Below are 27,512 nucleotides of genomic sequence, written 5' to 3'. Positions count from 1 at the left end.
GCTGCTCAAATGCACATTGAAACTTGTATTTATGAATTGTATGCAAATATAATTTTTCAGGTAATATATGGAAATGTACATATTTTGATAAATTGCACATAAGCACCATATGTAATTTTAGCTTTTCTTACCTCTGAGTGATATAACTTAATGTGATGGTCAAGTAAGGCAATCTTCTGAGTACAGTAAGGGCAAATATATAGCTAGTCACTCGGCTGGTGCAGTTTGGGAGATACCACTGTTAGTGAGCAGTCCTCTCTCTCTCCCTCCCTTCTAAAGTATTAAGGTTTTTTGGTATGTGAATATAAAAACTCTCAAGGAAGTAGTATATTCTGCTGTTTGGATTGTGAGACTGGAAACTAATCCTGTAAATGTACTAACTCTAAGTGCTTGATCAAATTAAGGGCCAGTGTGTATATGCACATGGAGTTCTTGCAGAGTGGGTTCCTCAGTTTTGAACTTTCAAGCTGGCCTGGCAATTTGTATGTCTTTGTCATTGACGTAGCAGCAGCTGAATTTGAAAATTTTAAGGTAGCAGTAGATTTAAGTAGAATGTTTTCTTGATGCTTAAGGTATATAACTTTCCTAACCACAGTGAAGTGAAGATTCGTTGGATCCCATTGGATGCAATTGCTGAAGGTTTGCTTACCTAGACAGGTGAAAAATCAGCAGAAGTGGAGTTTTTTTCATCGGTTATATGGAGCTCCCAGGGGATTGAATTGAGCTTTGACTTCATTCACAGTGCTTCACATGCAGAATTTGGGCCCTCTGCCAAAGGTTGTCTTTGGGCCTTGATTTTGGGCTGATTCTAAAAATGTAGTGATTTTTCGCCCTTATGCCTCTGTTGGTTTAAGAATGCCTGCTGAGCGGCTCCCTTCATTTCTGAAACACGGAAACTTTCCTGTGACCTAATGTTTGAAAGCTCCACCCAGCATCTACCAGCTGTTTTGTTCTGTGACCGAGGCATGTGCGCTTGGAGATAGTGGTCTGTTTTCAAGTTTAAAGCCCATTGCCGTTGTTTAAAATGGAGAACTACACATGGAGGAGGTGGACTGTGTATTTTTCCTCCCTTTCTCCTCCCCCATAGCTATGGAGTCTCAAAGTCCCCGAAGACCTGCCTATTACTTTAAAATAAACATTAATGATGACTTTATCCTAGTACCGTGGCTTTGTGCTTGTTAGCGAATTTTAAAATACTTTTGTCTGCTTAAAATATTGTACAAAGCAGCCCATGAGACAAACCACAAGAGATAGACAGGCACGACGATACACATCGCTCAGCTTCTGACACTTCTAGCACACTGCATGACAGGAAGCGAGAGCAAACTGTGTGGCCGCGTGGGGAGGAGTTCCTGCCGAAAACTGAAGGAGAGACATAGGGACTTCTTTGTAGCAGAGTTTTCAGTGTCACGCTGGAGATTAAGAAACCTCCTCAAATCTGAGTGCAATACAAAGTACCTCATGGTGTGGTGTTGCTTTTTTGTGCATCATCAGGTAAGTGCAAGTTAGGGACTGTGTTACTTCTTATTGTCTGCGTGGGTGGCATTGTAGTAAATTGAAATTACACAGGTATTTATTTGAAGCGTGACAGGATTTAGAATTAGAGACTAACAAAACCAAAATGCTGATTAGCCAGGAGTGTTTCCTTCTGTAAGGAAGAAACAATTCTTAAAAGTTTAAATAAGTAATATATTCTCATATTGCCAATGACATGGATGACAGTTTATTTTTCTCGATATGTTGGTAGTTTACTGCAGGGTGAAATGCCTTTACTTACTATTTATTTTTAACGTACCTGTATAAACACCTCTGCATATGACCCCTAGAGTGAAAACCATGATTTTGGCTGATGCTAGGGTTTAGATGGGAACATTTGTAGCTATAAGCATAAGTCTATACGTTGTCGAAGTGAAAGCTGTAACAGATTCTATTTACGGTGCCATAATTATGCAGCTGTGCAGCATATGTATGAGGCATCACCTGGGGACCCGGGTGCAGTTTTAGACATTGCACTTTGGAGAGATGTGGACAGAAAAGTAGCAAGATTGATGATAAACATAGCAAATATGGCCTATAAAAAAGGTTTAAAAAATTTGGGGATGATTGTATCTCAAGCAAGTCGTCTTTTTCTACAACCCAAACTAACAGAGGTAAAGACTCCAACCGTTCTGGAAAAAGTATATACAAAGAGGAGACAGAACTTGGGCCCAACTGAAAAGATTTCAATATGAGCTCAGCGATATTATTAGACACCAGAGAATTCGTGTGATTTGGCGCTTGGTCTCTGAGTGTGTGGGAAAGTGTGTGGCACTTGTTCTCTGTGTTTGCCCTGGGTAGCACAGGAATGAGTGAGCTTAGTAGCAAGGGAGATTTAGGTTAAATATTTGGGGAAGCAGGCCTTCCTAACTGTGGTGTTAATCAAGCAGTAGAACAGACTACATGGATATGTTTTAAAATCTATCACTTTAAACTTTTCAGCATAACTTAGAGCTGTATATTGCACACTGCCATGCGTTACATGTTGCAGAGGTTAGCATTTAATCCTTGACTGTTCTTAATGACTTGCATGTGACTTTGTTTTTGGACAATCGATTGTGGATAAGAGTGGTATATGTGGGTCACAACTGAACTGATCTGATCTCTAACTTTGCAGCTCTAGTCCCGGATTGTAGCATCTTCCCACTATTTGGAAAACTAGATAGTTTCCTTGTATTTAAGAAGCAACTTTATTTCAAAATGTTTGCATGTGTGTTGAATATAAACCTTACCTTGAAGTTCCTAGAAATGCGATGAAAGGGTGAGAAACTGTAGTGTGACGAAAGCAAGTCAGGGGTCTGTTCAAGGGCCTGTATGCTCTTGGGTTTGCTGTGAAGAAGTGTAGCTTAAGTGTGCTGAAGCTTAAGACTGGATTGTTAATTGGATACAATTTTCTCAGACAGAAGAGAGAGATGGTCTGTGCTAAAATAGTTGCACAGAATCTTTTTAAGATGTCCTCTGGAGTGCTTATGCGGTTCTGATTTAAACCATATTTACAAAGATAAATCAAAATTGGAACAGTCTCAGAGGAAGCTTACTAAGATGGTTAGAGAAGTCATGAACTTATTTTAATAGATGTAATGAGTTAGAATTCTTGGTCTTTATTAAACAGCTTAAAATGAGGCAGCTGATTCTAACGACTATACTGTAAGATGGGTGGTCTTTTTGGATGTACATAATACACATATTTGCCATGAATGTGTTTTTTACACATCAGTTACTTGAAAATTTGTAGCAGAAGGAATTTAATAAATTCCACAGTTTTCATGGAATGGTGTGTGTGTGTGGGGGCGGTGTCTGTCCGTGACATAAAATCACACGAATTCTCTGGTGTCTAATAATATCGCTGAGCTCATATTGAAACCTTTTCAGTTGGGCCCAAGTTCTGTCTCCTCTTTGTATATACTTTTTCCAGAACGGCTGGAGTCTTTATCTCTGTTAGTTTGGGTTGAAACTGGCCCACAAGCCAAAAAAAGGAATTCCAGGAACAGGAGTCACAAGGATATCCACCAATATCACATGTTTCTGAGAAATGAAGCTAAAGAGAGTGTGTGTGTGCGTGTGTATTGAACCCCCCAAAATAGACATAGCAACATGGAATTTTAGTGGAAGTGATTTTTTTTATCTTATGCAGAAAAATACGTTTCGGGTGCAGCCATTTTATCCTTTTGACGTGCGCTGGAGAACAATACGAGGTACTCAGATCAAAAGCCATATACAGGAGCCTGCTTGTGCTTTTAAAGGTACATCAGCATAATGATGCTGAATGCGAGATACTGAGGGAAAGCAGGCTAACAATAGAATATTAGGACGAGAAGGGATGACTGCAGTTTATTAAAATGTAAGCCAGTGGAAAGCCACATGGAAACCTAGTTTATGGAAATTGTTTTGTTCTGCTGTGGTTCTGGTGCTGTGCATAGCATCAGCAGTTCTCTCTTTTACATTGAGAAGGTCCAGTGGATTCTTAAATTCTTCAAAACAAAAAACAATGACGACAACAACAACAACTAAAAAAAACCCCCTTCATTTGAATGAGTCTGCTTTTCAAGTGGGAAAGTTGCATTGTGATTTTGTGCTAAGAAAACCTACAAAAGTCGTACCTCTTTTGCACACAGATGGAGCAGTTTATTTTGGAACTCCAAGTGATGGTTGACATCTGTGATTAAATGGTCAACAGCAGCAAGTACAATTCCTTGCTATCCAGATAGAGGAAGTCTCCCTGCCTTTAAGAGCACAAAGCCTTTAAAAATAGAGCTTTAAAATAGTATTAATTTTGATTATTTAGCTTTTAGAGCTACAGCTGTAATAAACACAAACATACAAGGCCAGGAAGTACAACCTTATCAGGTCAGCTTTCCAAAGGCTAAAGAATCCAGGAATTATCTGCATGCTGATTGATTACATTACTTGAGAGCAGAGAGAACTGAATGCAGCTGAATAGCAGCTGAAAAGTGTTTGTAAGACAACGGATGATGAATCTAAATAGTTAATGGACTGTTTTTAAATTATATCTTTATTTATAAGCTAGGTGAGTTTAGAATCCCTAGACATCAATTTAAAGCATTAATTAAAAGCATAATTTATGTAGCAAAAGTGTCTTGAAGTCCTGACTGAGAAAGGATCCTGTAATAATGGTTGCTATTCATTGAAGTAATAAAGAACCCTGAAGGAGAAATAAGTGTTTCTAATTTATTTATCCTAATTTGATTCGGACTTTATAGCAATCTATGAAAAAGTTCCAGCATGTTTAACTCTCTGCTAGATTCCAGTGACTGATACTCTCCCTTGTCTTCCAAAAGGGGGAAGGAAGAAGGTTAAATAAAGATAGAATAAATACCAGTCCTCAAACAAAGCTTTGCTGATCCTTGTCCTTACAGCATCCCGTACATGCACACCCATTTCCTGTTGTTAATGTTACACACATTGAGTATAATTTTCATTTCATTGTTCACTTCAGCGTTCACTTTACGTTACATTGACCGGAAAATCTCAAATCCATCACAGTAAGCGACGTAGAAATAAAACGTACTCCCTGTGCTCTGAGAAGGCTGAAGGGGAACTGCCATTTTGTTTGGCAGAGATGTGAATGACTCCTCAGAAGTGTTTAGATATCTAAGTCCGAAGTGCCATAGATAACCTCCATTTAAGAGTTTTCTGCTGTGTTTTAACAGACTTACAGCAGAGTCTATGTGAGGTTTTTTTTGTTTGCTTTTATTTGCTGGAAACATCAAGCACAAACAAGTTATGTTATTAATACCAATATATAAACACTCTGTTAGCTGAAATGTGTGCAGAGTGGGAAATAAAGCCCCAAAGCCTCTGTTACAAATGCGGTGCAGCTCTCTGGGCAACCAGGTGATCTCTGAAAGTTTCTCCCTGAAGAGGAGTAAAGCTTTTGTTTAGATTTTTGTGTTACTCTTGAGAACAGGAAACTAATGTCTTTGATATTCCAAACAGTAGAGGGCAGCGGGAATATACACAGAAACAGGTTTTATTATAAAACTTTCAGGGATTTTGGTTCTCTTTAGACTTATGCAAATTCTTTTTGACAATGTAACATGAAGAACTGTGGTATTGGAACATCAGGTAAATAGTTATTTTTGTTTTATAAATTTTGTATCACAATTCAGTATTCTGAAGTTACGACCCAGGAGCATGTATGATGCTGAAAGAGGCACTGTGTTTTGAGAAAATTTGTTTTAGGATCCTATGGCCTTCCTATGCCTTCAAGCTCTTGTCAGTGGTACAACCATGACAGTGAGAATGGAAAATAACCAGGGAGCAATGCTGTCATGAAGGTGAACGAGACTGAGATTGGATTATGATAAAGTAAACGGAAGGGTGGCCTCAAAAGATGAAAATTGAGATTCATCTCTCTCTGAATGAGCTTAAACTGGGGAATGAATTATCACTGGTTTGTCAAATTTTAATTGGCTAGCTCTGAACCTAACCTACGAGGAGGAAGACTGTCTGCAACAGGAAATTCAGAGGTGTCTAGTTGGTTATTACAGACATAGATGCTAATATGATTAATTTGACATGCTCTTGCTCAGTACAGACTTCTTTTAAGAACTTTGCGTGATATCAGCCAAGCTGAAGTTCTTTTTTGGCATCTGTATTAGTTTGTCTTAAACTTGAATGTCAGTGCAGCAGTAATGTGATAAGACGGAAAATGGATAATCCTATGTGATGCTTATTCTTGTTTCAGTATCGTGAGCATTCTGGCTTTAAGCTGGGTAATGTGACACCACTGCTGCCTCTTCTAGTTCCCTTCTGAAGTTTGCTTGGTGATGTTATATCCTACCACCTGTGGCAGGAAATGTTGAATTAGTGATTATTCAGCTAACCTTATGATGGAAGATTATTAATCTTTGTCAGGTAATTTTATACCCAATTTAAGCTTGATCCAAGGCATATTTTGTTAAATGAATGAAAACCACAGGTGAGAAGCATGTTGAAGCCTTTGGTCCGAATCTCCCCCTGTTACATTAGGAAGACCAAACTGTTTACCTTCTAATCTGAAATAGTAACTTTTTTATTTTCTGGCTGTGCTGTCTGTGAAACTTCCAGAAATATTTTAAATTCCTGTGGGGAATTCAAATGTTATCTACTTTCTTCCCAATCCAGTTTGTCATTAATTCTTTCACCCCCCTCTGGCGGTTCTTGCATACTTTTTAGCACTTGCTTTGTGGTGGTTGTGTCTCGTCCCTGGACCGCGTCCTGACTCCGTGAAGCCTCATACTCTGATGCAGCTAGGAGGTAGATACCCCTCAGGTGACTTGAATGTGGTTTGAAATGAAAACACAGCGAGAACTTCAAACAGATCTTATGACACAGAAGGAGCACGGAAGCAACAGCATGTGGAGTTTTTGGAGTGATTAAAGGATTACTTTTGATCCTGACAAATTGTATTTTTCAGGATTTTTTGATAGAGGGATTAGCATGTTAGGAATAGATGTGGAAGCACTGACAAATTACAAAGACAGAAGATGAGAAAATTTTAGTGTCTGCATGTTGTCTTGCTTGTGGACATGTTAGAAAGGTATTTAGGAACTGGAAGTTTCTGTTGCTTAGACCGCTAGTATATTTGACTGTGCATGTGCACATGTATATTTTGCTGATTGAAAATGATTTATGTAGCAAAAGAATCTATAGGCCAACTGGATTTTCTGAAGGAATGTTTTATAAAAACAGTATGAGTAGAAGTTCACATGCAAGTCTGGATTATTGCTGTGGTTTGCTGTCTACTGTTATGATAAGGTCCAGCCTTATTCCCAGCTTCTTAAGCAGTTACAGGGATTTGTGGTGCAGAAGGCCGTCATCAGGCTTTCCACGTGAAGGTTCGATGTGGACTCTGTGAGCTGGCGGCTGGCTAAGGAGATGCTGATTGCTTGTTTAAAAATAAAAACTTGCATGTAATGGAACTGGTTTTCCTGCCGGCATAGCCCTTCGTTGGAAGCGTGGCTTGAACCTCGTCTGCCTTTTCTGGCCTGTGGTGCTTGATTTTTGTAAAGTACTTGGTTTATTTTCTGCCCTCCTTTCACATTAATCACTTTTGGAGTTTATTTTTGATTATAACTGATCCCTTCAGATTGGCCTTTTTTTTGATTTTTGGTTTTTAACTGTGTCTGATAGAGGTACTGTCCTTTGCGTTGCACTTAATAACAAAATACCAGAAACTGGAGAGGATCGTAAAACCCAGAACACAGTGAAGTAAAAAAAAGCTCCAGCAAAAAGGCGACATATCAGAACTATGTACCAAGGGGACTCTTAACTGGAAACGGAGCATGAGGGTTTGGGGGGTTGTGCGTTAAACAGCTTTTAACAAACCAATTGCTTGTCCTAACTTTCAAACTCCTTCGCCTTGCCTCTCCCCTTAAGTCCAGAGCCTTTTCCTCAGTGCTCTAAACAGCTGAGTTTGAACATTTCAGGGCAGTTTTCACAAGTGGAGTTGGTGGCTAAAACTAGGTTTTAGCTGCCTTTCTGGAATAAAGTCGGAACTCTTCTGATTCCAGTGGGATTTTACTGGTTTGGTACAGAATCCTCATGGGTCCTGTTTTTGCAGATGGTTCAGGGAGCTCTCTCCTGTCTTTTCCTCATCAGTAAGGATGATTAAAAAACAATTTTTGTTGGCAAAATGTTTCTTCCCTTCTCTGTATTATTGAAAGCTTTGCTTTTGTTTAATCTAGAGGGAGTTGTTTTTTTTAACTAAACTTGTTTTACATAGGACAGACTTAGCAAAAGTGCAGTATCAATACATTAATGAGTGTAGGAGGGACCCATTTGTCTTCAAACTAGACAATTAATTAGGAAATTATTCACATTTTAAAAATGCAGGAAATAACAACATGAAATATGTTCACATTCATGGTTTTTTAGCTGTTTTCCTTTTGAAAATGCAGTGTGATGATTTTCTATTATGACAATTAGGACTGAGAATTCCCAGTTGCTCTCCTTACTGAACTTTGCCAAAAATATCTGTTAATCTGCATTTCACCGCCTAGAAATCCTTTTAAAGGAACTTTGAATTACTGCTGGTTTGGAAAGTTATTTAACTTAGATTTAACAGCATTTACTCACATGTCTATTATTGTTTGTCACATACCTCCCCTACTCCACAAAACATCTTAATAGGACGTTCAAAGCCGCCTTAGTAGAACCTATTGTGGCATGTTTGCCTTGTTTCTCAATAAATAAATATACACATATACATACATGCATATATGAATTTAAATCATGTATTAGAGCTGTGTTTTTTACAACATTGCTTTTTTCCTACTATTAGTGTTGAAGGATATCTAGCAGTATGTTCTGGGAAGACTACGGTTCCCAGGTATTTTCATATGCAAGCAAATGATATGGGTATGATTAAATGATATGGTATGATTAAATAGATATTTTTATTTTTATTTATTTTGGACTTTTTGTTTGAGTGGGTGGTGAAAACCTTTTTAAAAGGGATTAAAACCTAAATTGTTGCTTAGAAGCTCTAAGGGTATTACTTGCCTATGTAAAGGCAGTGTCTTGAACTATTTTTTATTTTGATGCAATTCTGTGTGCAGACGCACTTCTAAGGAATTAGAATGGATAGATGATTTAGCAAAAGTCAGTGTTTCTTTCTGACAAGCATTTCCTTCCCTGTCACAGGATTTTTTAATTTTTTTTAATCAAGCTATTTCTGTGCCTCTTTGCATTTCTGCTCCCAGGTGGTAAAATATAAATCTCCAGTATTGATAACTAAATCCCTGTGATGGAGAGGGGTTGTTAATCCAGCCTTCCAATAACAATGTCTTATTGCTCCAATTCCTTTAATTAAATTATTGCTTTAGTATATAATTTCTTTCTTCTTACTCTCTCATCTTATGTGAGATAATTGAGAGCAGTTCTTTCCTGCTGCGTTAAGACCGCAGGTGTTCTGCCACCGTAGCTGTGGATGTGAGCACAGCCTTTTAGCCAGCAGTAGCACAAAGACAGCTAAAGATTCAGACTTGTTGTACACCCAGTCGTTGTGCTCCAGTGATCTAGACTTTTATGTATTTAAAAAACAAACAAGCTATCAACTGGCTGTGTGGTGGAAAATGTGCTTGTCTGGAGGTGAGCGTTTCAGATGTGTGTAGTGCCTCGTGTGATCAGTGAGAACGCGCAGGCACTCTGTGTTCAGAAGTGGTCCTGTGGGATGGGTGCTACTGCTTTCGTGCACACACAGGCACACCTTTACCAAGGCCTGCAAATACGGTGCAAAGAGCGGGAGTTATCAAAGAGTTGCAAGCTGTCCTTTTTTTGCCAGCAGGAGAAATGCTTCATACCGTTTTCAATTTAACTTATTTCAAATAAATACAAGTACTAATAAAGACATATTCTGTTGTGAGATAGCACATGGTAGTTGTCCATTACTAATATCATGGTATTTTGCAGGATAATCACAGTATTGTATATTTAATATAATGCTGCAATATGGCATTACTCCAGCAATTCATGCACACTGGAAATGAGTGATCACTGTCTAGTATAAGGATAGTATAATACCTCTTAATTGGATTATTGATAATCTGAATTTAAAGCAAGGATAGGTTCTAATTGGAAAGTTCAGTTTAAGATTTCGGGAATATTCAGATTAATAGCTTTAGTTCATTTCCTCTGTTCAAAGATAGGGCTCACTAATGGTCATGTGTCTTGCAAGTTTATCCCTGTTTCACAATAGTCATAATATGTTGGGCTTCTTCCTGGGTTTTAATCAAAACCAAAACTGATACAGCTTCTAACTGGACACTGTTCTGTTAAAACAGCACATATATACAGTGTATTAGAATGTGATTTTTGTATTACACATGTCAGCAACATAATTTGTATATGCAATTTGTGCATGCTCAGGTACCCGCAAAGGCCTTACCTCTTCTGTCTTGTGACATGCTTGGGTTTAAATCTTCCGCAATTTGCTGTGAGGTCTCTGTATAGGTAGACTTAACGGACATGAGTGCGTGTCAGCTTAATATAGCACACTCAGCTTGGGCTTTCCGTCTCCCTACTTCACATGCTTCTCCATTCCCTATAGTCCTAAAAAAGCCGTTAATTTGTATTAAACCTGGTGATCGTTACAGCCATGGATAAGTGTAAGCAATATTAACTAATCCCTAGAACTAGGGATGCTTCATGTGCAAGGTAGTAAAATGGAATTAAAGAGTTGGTCCTTTCTCTGTAATGCTATGCCTGGACTAGTACAGGTGATATGCTGAATAAAGACTTTCACACTGTGGTTTTTGGCTTTGCATTGTATTGTGTGACAATATAAAGCAACATGAAAGATCTACCATAGGATGATACGATGCATTTAGAATTTTTTTTGCCAGGTTTATTTGTTGTTCAGGCAGCGCATGCAATGGATATTTGAACTTATCAAGAGCACTCGTTACTTAAATTCTCATAGGAAGTTCAAATTTTCATTCGTATGCCACTTAACTGATTTCAGTATTTGGCCTATACATTAATTTTATTGTTGGAGATCCGTGGTTCTGCAGTGAAGCTTATTCCGCTCTGAATGCGTGCAATACATACAATGCTTGATCACCTAACTTCTGGGTTCATCTCAAAGCTAATAGGCTCTATTTCTAAGGTCTTGCGTGAAAGGCAGATAGAGCAAATTGTTGAGATCAAAATGAAGTGAAGTGTGTGTTACTAGGTGTGCCGTGTGATTTAAACCACCAGCAACACTTAGGGGGTAACTTTCTGGAACAGGAGAGATTGGGAGGTCAGCTGCACTGTGTCGTGGCAGCTGAGACCGGAATTGTAGCTCCTTTGGGTAAAAGGTATTCACAAAGAGCAGGGATTAATTTAATGAGCATCTTGTGCTCCCTGCACAATATCTCCTGCAATCTTTGCTTCTAATCCACTTATTATGGGCAAAGAAATTTATCCACTAGCTCAATTATTGGAATAAATTGTGCTGTCTTGGATTTCTCCCCTCTTACCTGATGATAATGGCCCTTGAAACTCTTGGAAGATTTGAACATTAGTCTTGCCTATAGCTGATTATATTTAACAATATTTGTGTGAAATGGCTGTCTAGCAAAGCCACTGGGACAAACGTACAGATAACGCATAGTATAATATTTGCAAACTTCCAGATAACATAGTGTAGTATACATCTTGTTGGGTAGAGTTTTGTTGCTGTTACTTTTCAGAAAGGTAGAAAAGCTAAATTAAAGTGGGGAGGAGAGGAGCCCCACGATAAATTTTAAGGTAGAGCAGGCTGCACCTACTTTGTGAAGGCGATCGCTGACTTGTTCAATACCTACTTGGTTTTCTTACTGCTATGTGTCTTTTCATCCCTTTGGTTTGTATGTCACAGTTGATACTGATTTATTTCTGGTGAGCTTATTACAATTTAATCAATGAAGTTGTCTTTAAATAAGATACAAGTTTGTTAACATTTATATATTAGCACTAGCTATGTTTTGTGCTGGTTTTCCTGAGTAGTTTAACTGCCTTGTCCACAACAGCTCTGTGTTTTGAACCCACGTGCACCTTTAAATGGAATAGTTGAAAGCTTACACAGAGTCGCTGTTGGATAACTTTCCTGCTACAGTAACAGTTTGCCCTGTCTCCTTCAAGTTCACTTTAATCCTTCAGCCTTGCTAATATGCTTGTACTTCATATTTAAGTACTTCACAGCCTTGATCAGCCTGCATTAGAACTCAGCCTGTGTTGGAAACAGCTCATTCTTTGTTAATCCGCAGCCACGGGACCATGAGTAAGGCTTTTAATCGGTTATTTAACCGAGTAGCTGCCCGTTTGCTTGATGTGTCATCGTTTGCCACTCTCCGTTAACGATGAAATCACGTCTTCCATTATAGAAAGCGTTTGTTATGGTTCCAAAACGCTTAATGTTTATTTCAAGAGACAATTTCACAAATTTTTCACAATATACCTTTTATTTTTGCAAATTCTTGTTTGCAACGTGAAGAAGACTCACTGCAGACCTAAATACATCAGTGCCTACCTTTTTTTGAGGAAAAATGAAGGGATATGGGGATATCTGTAAATACAGAATTCTGATTGGGTTTGAAGAATATTCTACAGCACATTAACTAGCATCTTAGGAAATGCTACCCTATAGACAAAGCACAGGCTCTGTAGCTCTATCTCTACTCTGTGTTTTTCATCATGAATTCCCGTTGGCTATCCCTTGAATAATAATTCAGATTAATTTATCCCATGGAAATATAAAAACTTATATAAGTGTATAAAACACTGCTGCAGGATAAACTAATATCCTGAGTATTATTTCAGATGTTCCCATCTGTTGTTCAGTGTGGTCTGGCAAAGAAATCATCTCTATTCTATTCTGTCCTTTCAAGTTGTTGCTGAAAATCTGTAATATAACAGTAAGAGGATTTGATTGTACGTAGTCTGAGGGAGAAGAGTCAGTTTTTATAGAATATTTATCATTATATAATGTGTTGGAGAACTTATGATCCAGTCTCTGTTTCTAAATCAAGAAATAATAAAAGTGTTAAAACCCAACTGTCATGGCTGAAATCATCGTCAAAAACAACAAAAAAAGTGAGCTAAGTTAACTTTTTTTTATTTCCTGTAAAGGTATTCAGACATGGCAATATTATATTTAAATATGATTAGGCAAGTCAAAGGTCTGCTTAGAAACAGTGAGTAAATATGACAATTTTCAACACCTACAGTTTTATTTTAATAACAGCATTAAGTAAAAACTTTTGGATTTTATAAGAAATAGTCTTTATCTTAGTTCATCAAAGCAGCAGTTCCTCCTTCTTATTAGTCCTGTCCTTGGAAGACCTAGTAGGTACAGTGTTGTTTTTACTGGCTGAGTGGATTAAAACCACTCTGCATCAGAAGAGCTAGTGGCTGTGGGTACTGGGGAGGGGGGTACATATTACTTTTTTTTTATCTTTATTTACAATTTTCCCTCAGTTATGAGTGTGATATTTCTGAAGTCAAACTTACGGTAGTCTACAAATTCACAGGTGTAGCGTATTCATGCAGTGTTTCTGCATGTCCTTGTTCTCAGCTTTTTTGACTTTGTTTTAACATGTTTAGTATTTCTGTGAGATACAGAAAACAGTTATACACCTTTACCTGCACAGTATGCAGATCCCGACTTTTAGCTGAACTTTGGTCATCATGTAAGTTTGGGCTTGGTACAGCATCTGTGGGGGTTTTTTTTGTCTTTTTTTGCTCATCACTGACTTCTGTAGAGTGGAAACTGGAGTCCGGCTGTTATCATCTGTGAATGCTTATCTCTACTTGACAGTGGAAGACAACACAGCTCGATAAATGAGGGTCATATGTTCTGTGGCTTCTCCCATTTCCTGAATCTTCCTGGCCTGGTAGAAAATGTAGAGCTCTGTTAAATTAATTTTTCATACTTTTTATTTGAGGAGCATGAAGATTAATCTTGTAATGAACCTGTATAATAACATAGGGGAGGGTCAAAAAAAAAAAAGAGAGAATACAGGGCAGAACGCGATCACTGATGTGGATGTTGTAATACAAGTATGTATTAATTTAATTCCTGCAGTATATTTCACCTGTTATCCTCACTATGTAATATTCACTCTCTGGAAGTAGTACCTGATTGCTGAATATATATTTTGAAAAATCCAAGTACTGATTCTCAACATAAAGTACTAATTTCTCCTCCTCCTGACAATTTCATTGGGTACAGAAATTCATACCGAGTGCCAAAATAAAATTTACAATATGCAAGAATGTCCCATGTTTTTCGTTAGAAATAAAAGTTTGCTAATCTAAGTGAACCTAACTCACCGTGAGCAGAAAAAGGAGCAGCATTTAATATACTAATGTGCTAAAAGCAGGGTTTGAACTTATGAAAATACAACTTATTCACATGCATTATGACTGTAATGACTAATAATTATGAAAGAGAAAAGTATTAACTGTATATGATATGTACACATATGATTTCATTATGGATACCTGTTTCAAAATCATACTGGTGGTCAGTTGGTCCAATTCATCAGAACTGAGCTTTTCTTTTCATTTTGTTTGACAGAAAAAACGAAAACAGAGTACTCAGGATGAAGACACAATCAGCATCTGCAGCCTGGATACAAGTGTGAGTAATTTCTTCTTCTTTTTTTTTTTTTTCTCTTCTCTCTTTTCCTCCTTATGAAATACAATACAGATATTATGTGTGCTCTGAAACAAACCAGTTCATCCTTTCAGCAGCAGTGTTTTCATACATAGCATGAATAACTGTTCTTCTGCTTATTACTAGAAATTTAAATTTGCTATACTATGGCTTTTCCTGTTTTTGCTGTGTAATAGTTGAAGAAATGAAAAGTCGGAATGACAGATTGTTGTAAAGCAGTGAATCTCTTATTAGTAAATAAGCATCAGGATAAAAGCTCATTGTGAATGCAGGACTTAAAACAGACCTTTTATCCCATTGCACGGCTGAGTAAGAGATTTTATTTCGGTTATGTCAGTGGTGGATAATGCTGGTGGTGTGATGCCATGTGATATGATATTAATACAGTTATAAGATCTATGTACACCATTACTGAAGAGAAGCACTGAGACTCCAGCTGTGCTGTTCTATAGCACACTTCAGATGTCAAGAAGCCATCAGAAGACATATGGCTTCTAAATGCTGTTTTTTATGTGTATGCTTTTCTGTACAAATAGCATACTTCTGATTTTTGGAGGTTTTTTAGTTGTTTCTTAAGTAAGAGTGAATTACTGAGTTGTCTAATTTGGTAAAACTGGCTTTATTAAAAATTTTTTTTCATTACAGTGACTGATGTCTGTTTACTTTAAAAATTAGGGACCAAAAGGTTTCTGTTGATTTTGCTGGATGTTGGGTCAAGATATTAGTGACTGTAATTACACTAAACTGCAATGCCTGTTGTTTTCCATGTAAAGGTTGCAGCTGTGATGTAAGTGTTCTTAGCATTCAGTAATTCAAATCCATGGAACAAAAAAAGATGTAGAGGAATTTATCATTCCCTCTGGTGTTTGTATCATTTTTGGTGTTTTTGTCCACAGTCAGTTAACGAATCAGTTCCCCCTTTCTGTAGACCTTTCATGTAGTACAGGCAGAAAAAGAGTAATTAAAAAAAAAGAGAGAGAGAAAATAAACCTGCTGGTTTTGGCAGGGTTTTTTATTAGCAGATGTGAAAACGTAATACTGTTGTGTTTTTCTTCTTTTTCAAAACGTGGATTAGCTTTCAAGCGATTGTGCCTCTCCACGTGGCCAAATTACTGTGTGTAACGCAGCCTTTGTAACTTTTGCAAAATTTCTTTGTTGTAGGTGTATTATATTTTCTTTCTTAAGAGTGTCTGACAAATGTACGATTGTACGGATCCACAACGCAGAAACATATTGTTGTTCCTGATGTGCAGAGCTATATCTGATAATAAGGACATCATAGTCTGTATTCATAATTTGTATTGCGTGGTAGGATTCTCCAGTGCATATGCATTTAAAAGTCCCAGAACAGGAGCACTGTTTGCTCTAGGAGCTGATGCTTGTGGAAAGACACTGGGATTCTCCTTAATTTTTCTTTAAGTTTTTTTTTTTTGTTTGTTTGTTTTAATCATCTGAAGCTTCATTTTATCATCTTTGGGAAAAGTGACTATTTTAGCTCATGTAATAAAATGTGTGAAGAAGAGTTAAATGTTACTAAATTAGAACATCCTGCATCTTTCATTTTTAATGGGAATAGCGTTCTTGAGATATTATCTCTAATTGTAAACAGTGATTTTTGACTCCATTTTTCATTGGACTTTTAGAACACAAAATACGCATTCAGAATATATACACTGCTGCCAATTAACCCATATTGGCCTCTTATGAAGCAAGATTTGTGTGAATAAATGGTTGTATTTATAATGAGAGGGGAAAAAAAACCCTTTTTCTACTAAAATAGACTGCAGTTAAGTGCTATTTCAGACAGCAAACATTGAAAATTAGCATATCATGCTAAAAATGGTCATCGGCATATGAAATATGGTAGCATGGAATAGAAACATAGCAGTGGAAACGTAAGTAATGTATTAAGAAGACAGAGGAACAATTTATTGTTTGGACATGTAAATAGCCCTTCCATAAACTGCATTTCAGGAGATAAGCAAATGGGATAAGCTGCCCTTAGGTGCTCTCTTTTGGTGCTGATTTTAGACTTGTAAATATGACCATCTTTACAATGGTCAGTCAGGTTAGATTTTTCTTTTGGAAGTGTAACTGTCCTTTGAAGGAGACGTTACATTTAAGGGTTTATCTGCATGGATGTGTGCAGGCAGGCCCAGGCTCTTTCAGGCGCCGCACGCTGAGCAGCCTGGATCCCTGTTCCTTAAGCTCTGGGTGTGTCTCACCCCCAGCAGATGCTGCGGGGTCTTGTGGCTGCGTGGCAGAGTTGCAGTTGACAAGGGGCGGCTGGAAGCCAGCAGCCTGGGTTGCGTCCTTGTTACCTGCGGAGGTATTTTTCCGCGTGTGAATAAAACAACACGGAAGAGCGAGGAGTGAGGTTGCAGGAGGTGCAATTTATGTGGGGGAGAGATCTGTCTTTTCTCCTTCTGGATTTTGCTCTTTGTGAGCCATAATTGATGTTCCAGGTAATTAGGTATTTTGTTAGAGCAGAGGTTTTACTGTTTTTTGTCATCATGTTTATGAAGGCAAATTTCAAAAAGAATCAATCTGTACCTCACACAAGTGAACTGTGGTGATATTATGCACTATCACCTTTCTCTGTTGCGTTGCTCTATACAATACATATAAAAGATACAATGAAATGTACTGGAAGCTTTTGGGGGGGAAGGAAGAGAAGGTGAGGGCATGTAACAGAGGTCTCTGAAATATGATCGGTGTGAGATGATGCATTCTCTTCTTACTGGGGCACAAAGTGAAACTCGTTGTTTGTAGATTCACGAGAAGCCAAGCGCGATGCTGTTTCGCGGGGCACGTGGTGGTGGGATTGTGGCCCAGGGTGTTCCGGCTGCTCAGGGTTTGCAGAGTTCAGAAAGCAAACTGGACAAATTCATGGAGGAAAAATCCAGCAAGAGCTATTAGAGACCCTCCTGAGGACCTCCGGAAACTGGGGGAGTAAACTGTGGGCATCACTAGGTACTTACTCTGCTTTCCCACACTTCCCTGGGCATCTGATTTTTGACTCGTGGTGGAGACACGTTTCTGGGCTAGGAGATCCGTCTTTAGCCTGCGCAAGTGAGGCCACTCTGACATGGCTTCAGTTAGTCTCATATGCTGCCCTTTATTGTTCTGCTCTTCCGGGCAGTGCCGCTTGCGCTGAGGCACTGGGGGCCCTGCGCTTAGCTGGAGCCTCTGCATGGTAGCTTAATGTAAATAAGTAAATACTTAGGTCCTTTGTCTGGCGACTCTGTTATGCCTTTGAAAAGGTTTGCAAAATTGCTTGTGCGTATATCCTCAATGAGAGCATTCATTTTCCAGGGCAGTGGCTAAGGATATCAAAACTGAATGCGTGTGTTCCCTATTATAAATTACACCTAACTGGTGTAATTATATATTATTAAAGTTTTACAGAAAATAAATCTCTCGGGCTCTGTAATAAAACTGATTATTTTTTTTATTAAATGGCATATGTATTTAACAAATAAACATATTAGGCTTTCCTGTACAGCACACTTCCTGGTTTACATGATTAGGTGAATGACTTCCCTGCAGCTCCACCAGCTCCCTGAGCTGCAGCGGTAGCAAAGTGCTGCCGGTTACATGGTGCAGTTACTTAGGCACGTATGGAGCTGCCTTCTGCTGCAGCAGCTTGGGGCTAGGCCTCTACTTGCAAAGCAATTTTTTTTCTTTCTTTTGCTTGGCTTTGGTACTTGCTGATGGAAAGATCTTGCTGTCTTTTACTTGGTCTGAGCTTCCCAAGTTGTGTAAATGCATCTGTTCACCACCTTTGTCCAGGAGTGGGTGAGAGATGGGAAAGAAAGAGGGTATTCACTATTTAAAGACTGGAGTTGCTTCGTGCAGTGGATAGCAGCATATGTATGCAGATGGCTGGGTGTCCTGCCAGTTGACATCATTATCTGTCTACAGTCTTTTTATAAAAATAGATTTTAAATTTTTTTCATGACCGACCATTGCCAGCCCACCTGTCTTTTCAAGGGGAATCGGTCATAAAGACTGAGCTTCCTTGCACGGGAAATGCTGCTTGGAGCTCTGCTGACTCGGCACGAGGATGGGTGACCTAAGTGCGTTGCCTCTTCTTTGTATTTGCTTGGTGATCCAGACTGGGATTGGTGCTTCAGGAGCTGATAAACTGGCACATTAAACTGACTGGTTGGTCTTGGCTCGTTTTGTTGCCAGCTTGAGAAGTGTATTTGTAATACCCTCAGTGTCAAATAGTTTGTGATAATTTGTGACAGATGTGGCCAGCAGATTACGAGGGCAGTTGAGGCCATTGCAGTCAGAAGTCTGTATTTAAGGGAAAATGTGCGTATTATCCAATATACTTTTGATCACGTTGGCCTGCGCAGGAAGGCTTACCTTGTATTCAGTCAATATGGTTAACTCTGCCTGTGGTGTTTCATGCCTGTGCTTTTAAAGTGGTGATATACTCTAGAGGGATTTGCATATGTGAATCGATTTACAGGCGTTGTGTGTTAACATGGGGTACACAAACTTTAGATTTGATAGGTTTCCTTCTATGGCTTGGAGAATTGAAACAGAGAAATAACCCCGTTTTCAAGAGTATAGAGGGGGCTAAGCAGTATTTTGTTTAAAACACCAGAGCGTGCCTCTGCAGTTCTCGGTGGTTCTCCCTGTGCAGGTAGTGTGGCTCTCCTTATTTAAATTCTGAGCAGTTTACTGATTTTTCGGCAGGTGCTTTCATTGCCTGGTGCTGCTGCCCCTTTCGTTCTTCTCTGAGGCGCAGTTTGTGGCGTAGACCTGCTGCCCGTGGCACCTTCTCCTCAGCCTGTCCTATTGCCGGAGGAGCGCACCTGCCCTCGTAGCCACCGCAGGGCTTCTGCTGCACGGTTAGGGCCGGGTAGCTGACTCCTTTGCTATGCTCTCCATCTTTCTGCAGGGTGTCTGCCTAGTTTCTGTAGACCAAGTGCTTTCTGGGTGTTCAGATTTTGGACTCATACTAAACCAAGCAGTGATAGACATTATTATCTGGAAGTTTTTACCCGGAGCACTCAGCAAGATAGTTAAAGCTAGGCAATGTATTTTAAATTGCCACTGCGAAACAGGTAAGGTAGTTGGAATGTCGTAATGGTGATAGATGATACCATGTGCCCAATGAGTCTCAGCTAGTAACTCAGGAGGTATCCAGAGCAATAAGCTGGGAAAACCTAATACAAAACTTGCACCTATCTTTTTTTTTTTTTTTTTCCCAAATTAAATTATGCCTATTTAACCAAAACCCTGCTCCGAAGAAGAAAAAGGGTGATGGTGTGCTGCTCTTCTCTGCTATCAAATTTATGCAAGATTTGCTCTATACTCATGGAATTTGCTTCTGCCTTCTTAATATATTATGTTGAGGTGAAGGAGTATACAAAAGATGCATTATGAACTAGGTAAGTAAAACCATTTCATAAAGAAGGTAAAATTCCTTATGCAAAGCATTGGAAAAGCTATTTATTTTGATTACATATATCAGCTAACATTATTGAAAGTAAATGGTACCTTTACTTCCAAAGGGTAAGTTGTTAGTGCATTTTGAACTGAAGAAATCTTACTGTTGATTTGCCAACTTGCAAGTTAATAAAATGTCCCAATATAAAATATGAACAAAAAATAACCAAGATTTAAGTGTGATTTGCATACACTAGATCAGGGTTCATTAATTTTGATTGCTTCTAGTGCTGAATGAGCATTTGTTATGTATTTGAGAGGCAATATAACTGAAATACTCTTTGACCTAATTAAACTTAATTATAAACTCAATAATATTTGATTGCTAAGGTATGGCAAGTTGGCTTTGAAAAGCTTAGAGGGGATTACTTCTGTATCAGCTTAACAGAGTTGAGATAATTAAAATATATATTGTATCTGGGTCTTTTTAGTTCTATTAACTCTGTTCTGTTGCATATTCTTAGTATAAAAGGCATTCAGCTTGCCCAGTAAGATATATACAATAGCCTTGAATTATGCATGACTTTTTAATATGGCTCTATCGTGTAGGCGGTCAGTGGTCCATCTGGATTCAGACTTTATTATAAGGTGACTGTTCTTAATCCGTTATTAGTCTGTCATATGATTGTTTTAGGATAGACACTGTCTGCGGTTGGTATTATTTGGAATAGTGTAATGTCATTTCTCTCAAGGCCGTTTTGTTATTCTCTCGCTGTTTCTCAGTAAACAAGGCCTACAAGTGCTCCACTGGAAAACGTATAACAGGGTGGCTCTGCTGCATTCTGCTTTTTCTAATTCTGGAATGGTCTCAGACTTCCTTTGTAGCATTGCAATATGGTTACTCTTTATTTACCTAAATAACTTGTCAGGATTGGGCCAATTGTTCCACTGAGTCTTGCAGAATGTTCTGATGAAGATAGCAAGTGTATGCTGAAGCTGGACATCTTCAGTGCAAATCTGCTTGTTCGTGCAAATAGGCCAAATCCTGTGAAACATGTACCAAACTCTCTTAAAGCATACTTGTGCCTCTGGGAACTGAGTAAGAAAACGGTCTCTTGTTGTTTGAATTCACCTGGATTCTAGAAAGTGAGGCTCGTCTGTAGATACCTTAAATGAAGAATGGTGGTTAAAACTCCCTTTCATTGAGGTTAACTCAAGCTGTTAAAATATCTCACTGTGGCTTACTAACTAGCAGCTCTTTGTCTGCTGTTGTTTAGATTCATGTACAAGACACTGAACGCAGCAGCCTTAGCTACAGTATGGAGACCCCACTGACCTCAGGGAAATTTATTCTCTTTTAATTTTTTATTTTCAGGAACTAGACATGGAGGAAAAGATATTTTGACAAGTTAACATATTTATCAAATTCAATATAACGCTGCCTGCATGCAAGACTTAAGTGATCCCGTGTGTTATAGAGGTTCCAAATGCAGGGTTGTTTTAGTGAAGTGCTGTGTTCAGATTGTCTTAATAGTTTTAATGTGCAATAAATTTCATAGAAGATGAGGTCTGTTTACAGATGAAGGAGGAGTATCTGAGTAAAGAATACCTCTTATTTAAGTGGGATCTATATTTGAAAAAAGCCTGAAAAATTGGGATCGGTGAAGCAAAAAGCAGTTAGGCAGGTAGGCCACAGTCGTCTTATCTTTGGAGAACTGAAGCTTTAGGAAAACAAATGGTATCGCCAGCCAGTGGGCCTCTAACTTTGTACTTTGTAAAGTGTGTGCAATTCTGGAGAAATGATGTGCACGAATAAGCCATACTTATTGTATTGTGTTCGTTTATACCAGCACATTCACAAATGGTCAACTAACTGAAAAAGAAAAGCATCACTCCTCTGGAATACCATGTTAAAGAAAATTGTGTATACTTTTTAATGAGATAGAGGTTTGACCAGAATGAGTATCTAATCTGGCTGAAGAATTATTGAAACTGTCACTGCATCAGCAGAAAGTTTAACATATGCAAGCTATTTACAGACAAAATGTGTGTGGGGGGGGAATAAGAGAGACAGAGAAACAGAGACTGACTTTCAGGCATTAATTATTTAAATGGAGTTTGTCTTATCTACAAATTATAATTTCTCAGGGAAAGAGAAATTGCTTATGTCTGTTTGTGTTAGCATACAATGAGATCCATCAGTGTCTGCACTTGGTCTTTTAATGTTTGGGGCTCTAGTGGTAGGATTTATCCTACCTACTTTTTGGCAGCTATAGCTGTAAGTTAGTTGCCTAGCTTTCCTTTATACTTCTGAGGTTTAGATCTTGGTTTGAAGTGAACACGTAAGTAGGGTCAGCTGAATCATGCCTTGGTATTATCCATTTCTCCCTATTAACTGTAAAAGGAAGGTGTCAGATGTAAGTGACTGTCCTGTAAAAGAGCAAGGCAGGTGAAGCAAAGCAGCTCCCAGGTTTTGGAGTAGCCCAGCTGTGCTGTAGGGACGGCTGTTTGGCAGCAGCACAATGGCTAATAGCGTTCTTCTAAGAGCAGGGAGGAAATAACTGAAAATGTGTTTTGTGACAGAAGGAAGATACTGCTGAAGAAGAGACTGGAAGGAAAATATAGGTACAGGCTCTAGGGAGGTCTCTGGGACGTCTGTGTGGTGTTTTTCATCTTTCTAGCAGTTGTGCAGGAATGCATGAAATGTTGTGCCTCTGACCTCATGGTACCGTTGCAGAACTTTTTTGTATTCTTTTCTAGTGTTCCCTTTTCTGTTGCTTTTTACTCTTCAGCTTATTGGCATTGGTGCCCTTCAGGGGTAAGTACATACTGTATCTATGGATTCAGCGCTGCACTACTGAACACAGCTAATAGTTGTGAAAGATCTAGTCTAACACTTGGGTGATCTGCTCTACAGGAAACTGATAAGTAATAGAGTTACCGAAACAAAGTGCAAACTAAGGGAAGACTTTATCCTTCAAAGTATGGTGTTTTTGGTTCTTGTTCGTTGAAGTAGTTAAGCCTATACTTTGGCTTTAAGTGTGATTGGTGACTAGTCTCATTGAAACAACTGCTGGAAGTGAGAGGAACTACTTACGTGCTTGAAGATAGGTATGCATGTTTAAGGGTGCTTTGCTGAATTGGAATATGATTCATCTGCAGGGTTTAAACCCAAGGCAGCTCAGCATTGGCTGTTGCTTGGAAAACTCATCACAAATCTTATTGCCTTTTTTCTTTAAGAAACTGATGCTGGAAAGTATTTTCAACCCCCAAATTCCATGCATCTTGTAAAATCTTTGAAAGATTAGAAGATGCATTATTAGGAAGTATATCTTTGAAGGGGAACAAAAGGAAGCATATCCACTTGCTATTTATGATCTTGACTAAAAAAAGGAGAGTTAGACTAAACAAGTTATTGTACTATTAAGGCATGTAACAGTAGAGGAAAAATGGTAACGCAAATTCAAGAGCTAAACATAATTCAGATATGTGCACAAAGATAAAATAAACACAATAAAAATGAAATAGAAATGTCCGAGTGGAAAAAAAGGAAGATAAAATTGATTTAGTGTGCATGTCTTTTCCTGTCCTTTGAATTTCTTTGTTTGTGTGTGCAGTTCTTGGCATTCAAATCGGACATTCACTGCAATCTCATTGGGGGAAATAAAACAAGATTTTGTGAGGAAGAAAATAGTTCTTTCATAGAAAGTAATTTTTCTTTTGGTGTTAAATTCTTCTGGTGAGGTATGTTCCATATCACTGTTCATAAATTGAAAATATGCATAACTGCGGTGCAGAAGAGAGGCATTTGTGACATCTCATACAAGAATCCAAGGATGCTTTTCAGATATTGCAAGGCTATTGCTTGTACTTTTGCCATTTATTTTAATTGTTAATAAAATCTTAAATCATGATAAAGTCTTGGGAGCTGTGGAGGACTTTTGATATCAAATTGAAAATAGATTATACCAATTACTGGATTTAGTACCTTTTGCTTAGATCAACCATGGTCATGCAAGTGTTTTCTTCTGTTGATTCTAGTGACACAGCAGAGGAAAATGAACTAGGGGTTCATCCCCAAATCAGAAAGGTTTCATCCAAAATGTCTATTCAGTCTGTATGCTTTGCTACAAACTGACAAAAAATTTATGAGACTGTGGAGAATATAAAAGTTTTCAAAAAATTACAAAGAAATGGTTATTTTTAGACCATCTACAAATAACACCCTATTTATATCTCTGATTCAGTCAAAAGTGTAGTATACATAAACCTGAGCTAGCTTGAAGAATAATTAGTTTGGATAGTAATAGCAGCATGCATTAGGTTTAGTTCAGACTGGCTGCCTGGCTGTTAACCGAGGGTCCCAAATCAGCATTGCAGCTTGTACTAAGCTCTAAGCTCGTGTATTCCACTGCTTGGGTTAGGTGCTTATAAGCCATATGGGATATGGCTGCATAAACTGCAGTCTGGCACTTCTTAAGCTACAGCGGTGACTCTGCTGCGTGGTATACTGGAAGTGAATTTTTGATTACTTTCCTTTAGTATCTTTTATATCTTGTGTTGTCTTTAGAATAGCAAATACATAAGCGGATGATGGTTAGCAGTGCAGTAGTTTCCAGTTATTAAGTGTATGTTCATATCATTGTAATGGAGTAATTTGAGAAATTAATTGTTATTTTCTTAAATGATGCTGTTTTTCTTTATGATACTGTCTGTAATGAAAACTGGCAATTGAAGTTTGAATTCGATTTAAATTACTTTCAGGTACAGAACAAGACTTGACATATGCTCATTTTCAACCTGGCAAAATCAGGAGCATTTGCGAAAAGAAATTAGCCAGATGTTATTGACAGCTGTGAAGTTACGTATCTGTTAAGAAATGAATTGTGTGTGTGCTTATTGGCTTGATGCAGATTTGCAGAGGAGATGTAGTTACATTTTCATAATGAAGTTGAATCAAGAAACCAGAGTTACTGTACTTTAGTGGCTGTTTTGTTTGGAGGTCAAAATAAAGACTGATGTTAGATCTATAGGGATGAAAACCATATAATCCAATATGTTTTAAAAATTAAATTTTACATATCATTGGTAATTGTATTTAATATCGCATATATAATATGATGGACTATACAGAGAAAATTTGTGAAGAAAAATGAAGACTCTATGTAAAATGTGCGCTGTGTATATCCTTTAGTCAGATAGATAAATGTTTCCAAGTCATGTGTTAGACTTCTAAATAAAACAGTCTACTTAGAATTATTCCATTAAAGAGGGAAAGGATGGGCCATTCTTCAAATAATTGATGGAAATGTTTGAAATTTACAGCATATTCCTGTGCTTATTGAAGTCTCGAATGGAAGTCAGGTCAGGATTGCAGTGAACTATCTTGAAGATATATATTTTAAGTCTGTAGATTTTTGTAATACCAAATGCATTTTATCTATGCCTTTAGAAGTGACCAACCTTAGGAGGAAATAAAGTTAGGAAGTACATGAATATACTACTATGTCTCTGTAAAATCACAAAGTTAGGATAGACCTCATGAGGGCATTTGTCCTATCCTCTGTCCCAATATTTGAATAAACAATAATGAAGTTATTCCTGATAGATGTTTCTGCAAGGTTTTCCTAGAAGCCTCTGCCACTTTGCCAGGCAATCATTTCTGGAGCTTCACTATCTTTATGGCTTAAAAATTTTTCCTGGTCACTAACTTAATTGATTCTTTTTAGAGCTTAAGCCCATTTGCTCTTTCTATCCAGTGTGGATATGGAAAAAAGACTTTTCTATATTTTAAGGCTAGAAATCTTAAAAACAAACAGAAGCCAAGCAAGTGTTTGGAAATGCTCCAAGAGTATTTTACGAAAAAGGTACATTATTGCTTACAGGTGTGCAAATGTGGCTCTCAACAGAATGTTAGCGTCAACTCCACTGATTAACAAAATGCAGAAAAAAGGGCGAATTATACGTTATTCATAATGTATATGTTATAGTATATATACACTATAGTGTATATGTTCCTATATATTGTAGTGTGTGTGTAGAGAGAGAGTTAGAGTTTATATATTCATGCACGCACACACAAATGGGACTGTAATAAAATCATCCTGCCTGTATGGGAACAGAACGGCTCCAGCCATAGCTCCTCAGATCTTCACAGTAATTTGAACTTGTTCAAATTGTCGGTAACTATGAAAAAGTCAGCAGAATGTGTAATAATTTTGCTGTGAACCTGCAAGACTCCCACAAGTGATCTTCACTCTTAAGTCACATTCTAGTTCTAAATTTGCAGGGTCACATCCAAATCTACCGCTATGTTAAAAGATCATTGCAATTACTGATTAACTTCTATCCTGTTTTATCTGCTAAATCAGTCATTAGTTGGGTTAAAAGGTTTGATTCTTTTAATTATTCTGTGAATAGATACTGAAGGCAACGGTGGTTGTGTAACAACCTAGGTGACATTTTTGGCCGTTGTTCATGAGGAAACCAATACTGCAAGGGTTTGAATGTGTCCTGGGAAATGCTAAGGCGCTCAGCTGCTATTTTTTTATGTGGCACATATTACTTAATCCGAATGTGTTTGCTTTACACTGGTGATAAAGATTGCCCTTTGAATTTTCTTTGCTCTGAAGAGCTTAATCCCTTCATAGAGAAGGAGGGATAAACTTCATTTACCTCAGTGACCTGCCGCCTTTAGTGAACGTTTGACACGTTGATGGGAAATGGATCGCCATCTTTTCAGTGCTGTCCGTCCTGCGATGGAACCGGCTTGGCGGACTAAGATACCTCTTTGCGTTATTTGGAGCTGTAGGCCCTTTTTATAGATGCTTTGATACCGATGGATGCATATATCTACACAGAATTTTCGAAAGTGCTGAAGCACTTCATTTCCAAATGTGACTGTAGGTAACTTAATACATTTAAATATTGGATTCTGTGCGCTTAATGGTTCTGCTCAATTGCAACTCACTTTTAGAATGTAATTGAATTTTGATTTGATTTTCTAAAAATGTAATTCAGAAGATGGCATAGTCCACTAGTCTGTTTTTTCTTAAGAGTGTGGATTAAAACACTTCATAAACTTTATGTCTAGTTCCTAATAAAACTGTTATGATTCAAGATTTTGCCCTTCAAAATTACCTTCCTATAACTTACTTTATTTGTAAGAAGTGTAAATTTGTCATTTTTATGTGTTAAAAGAAAAATTGATTTTAATATCTGTAGGGCAAGAACCTTGCCCTGTAGCATATTATAGCATAAGTGACTTAATTTATGTACATGATTAAGCAGGATAAAGCATTGAGATGTTGTTTTGAATATTAGGCCTATACTGGCTGCATATTACTGAAATGTTGAGACAATTTATAATGATTTATTTTTATTAACTTCTGAGGAAGTAATTGATTAAAGCTTTAAGAAATCGTAT

At 37.9% G+C, this 27,512-nt stretch overlaps 1 protein-coding gene across 2 annotated transcripts in view; it reads left to right on the top strand.

Annotated features, from left to right (window-relative positions):
* Positions 1-27,512, top strand: part of ARHGEF3 (Rho guanine nucleotide exchange factor 3) — a 131,087-nt gene that overhangs the window by 49,360 nt on the left and 54,215 nt on the right. The window contains exons 1-2 of one of the 2 annotated variants that reach the window (XM_026078911.1): positions 1,395-1,494; positions 14,582-14,644. In XM_026078911.1, the coding sequence (XP_025934696.1) occupies positions 1,462-1,494; positions 14,582-14,644 (96 nt within the window). In that variant the 5' untranslated portion in view covers positions 1,395-1,461. Of the gene's footprint in view, positions 1-1,394; positions 1,495-14,581; positions 14,645-27,512 lie in introns of those variants that run through there. The other variant, XM_026078910.1, reaches the window with a different exon arrangement.

This window comes from Apteryx rowi, unplaced genomic scaffold (assembly GCF_003343035.1).
Source record: "Apteryx rowi isolate R43461 unplaced genomic scaffold, aptRow1 scaffold_49, whole genome shotgun sequence".
NCBI lineage: Eukaryota > Metazoa > Chordata > Aves > Apterygiformes > Apterygidae > Apteryx > Apteryx rowi.
Note: the sequence above shows the minus strand (reverse complement) of the source record. Positions and strands in the feature narration are given on the sequence as shown.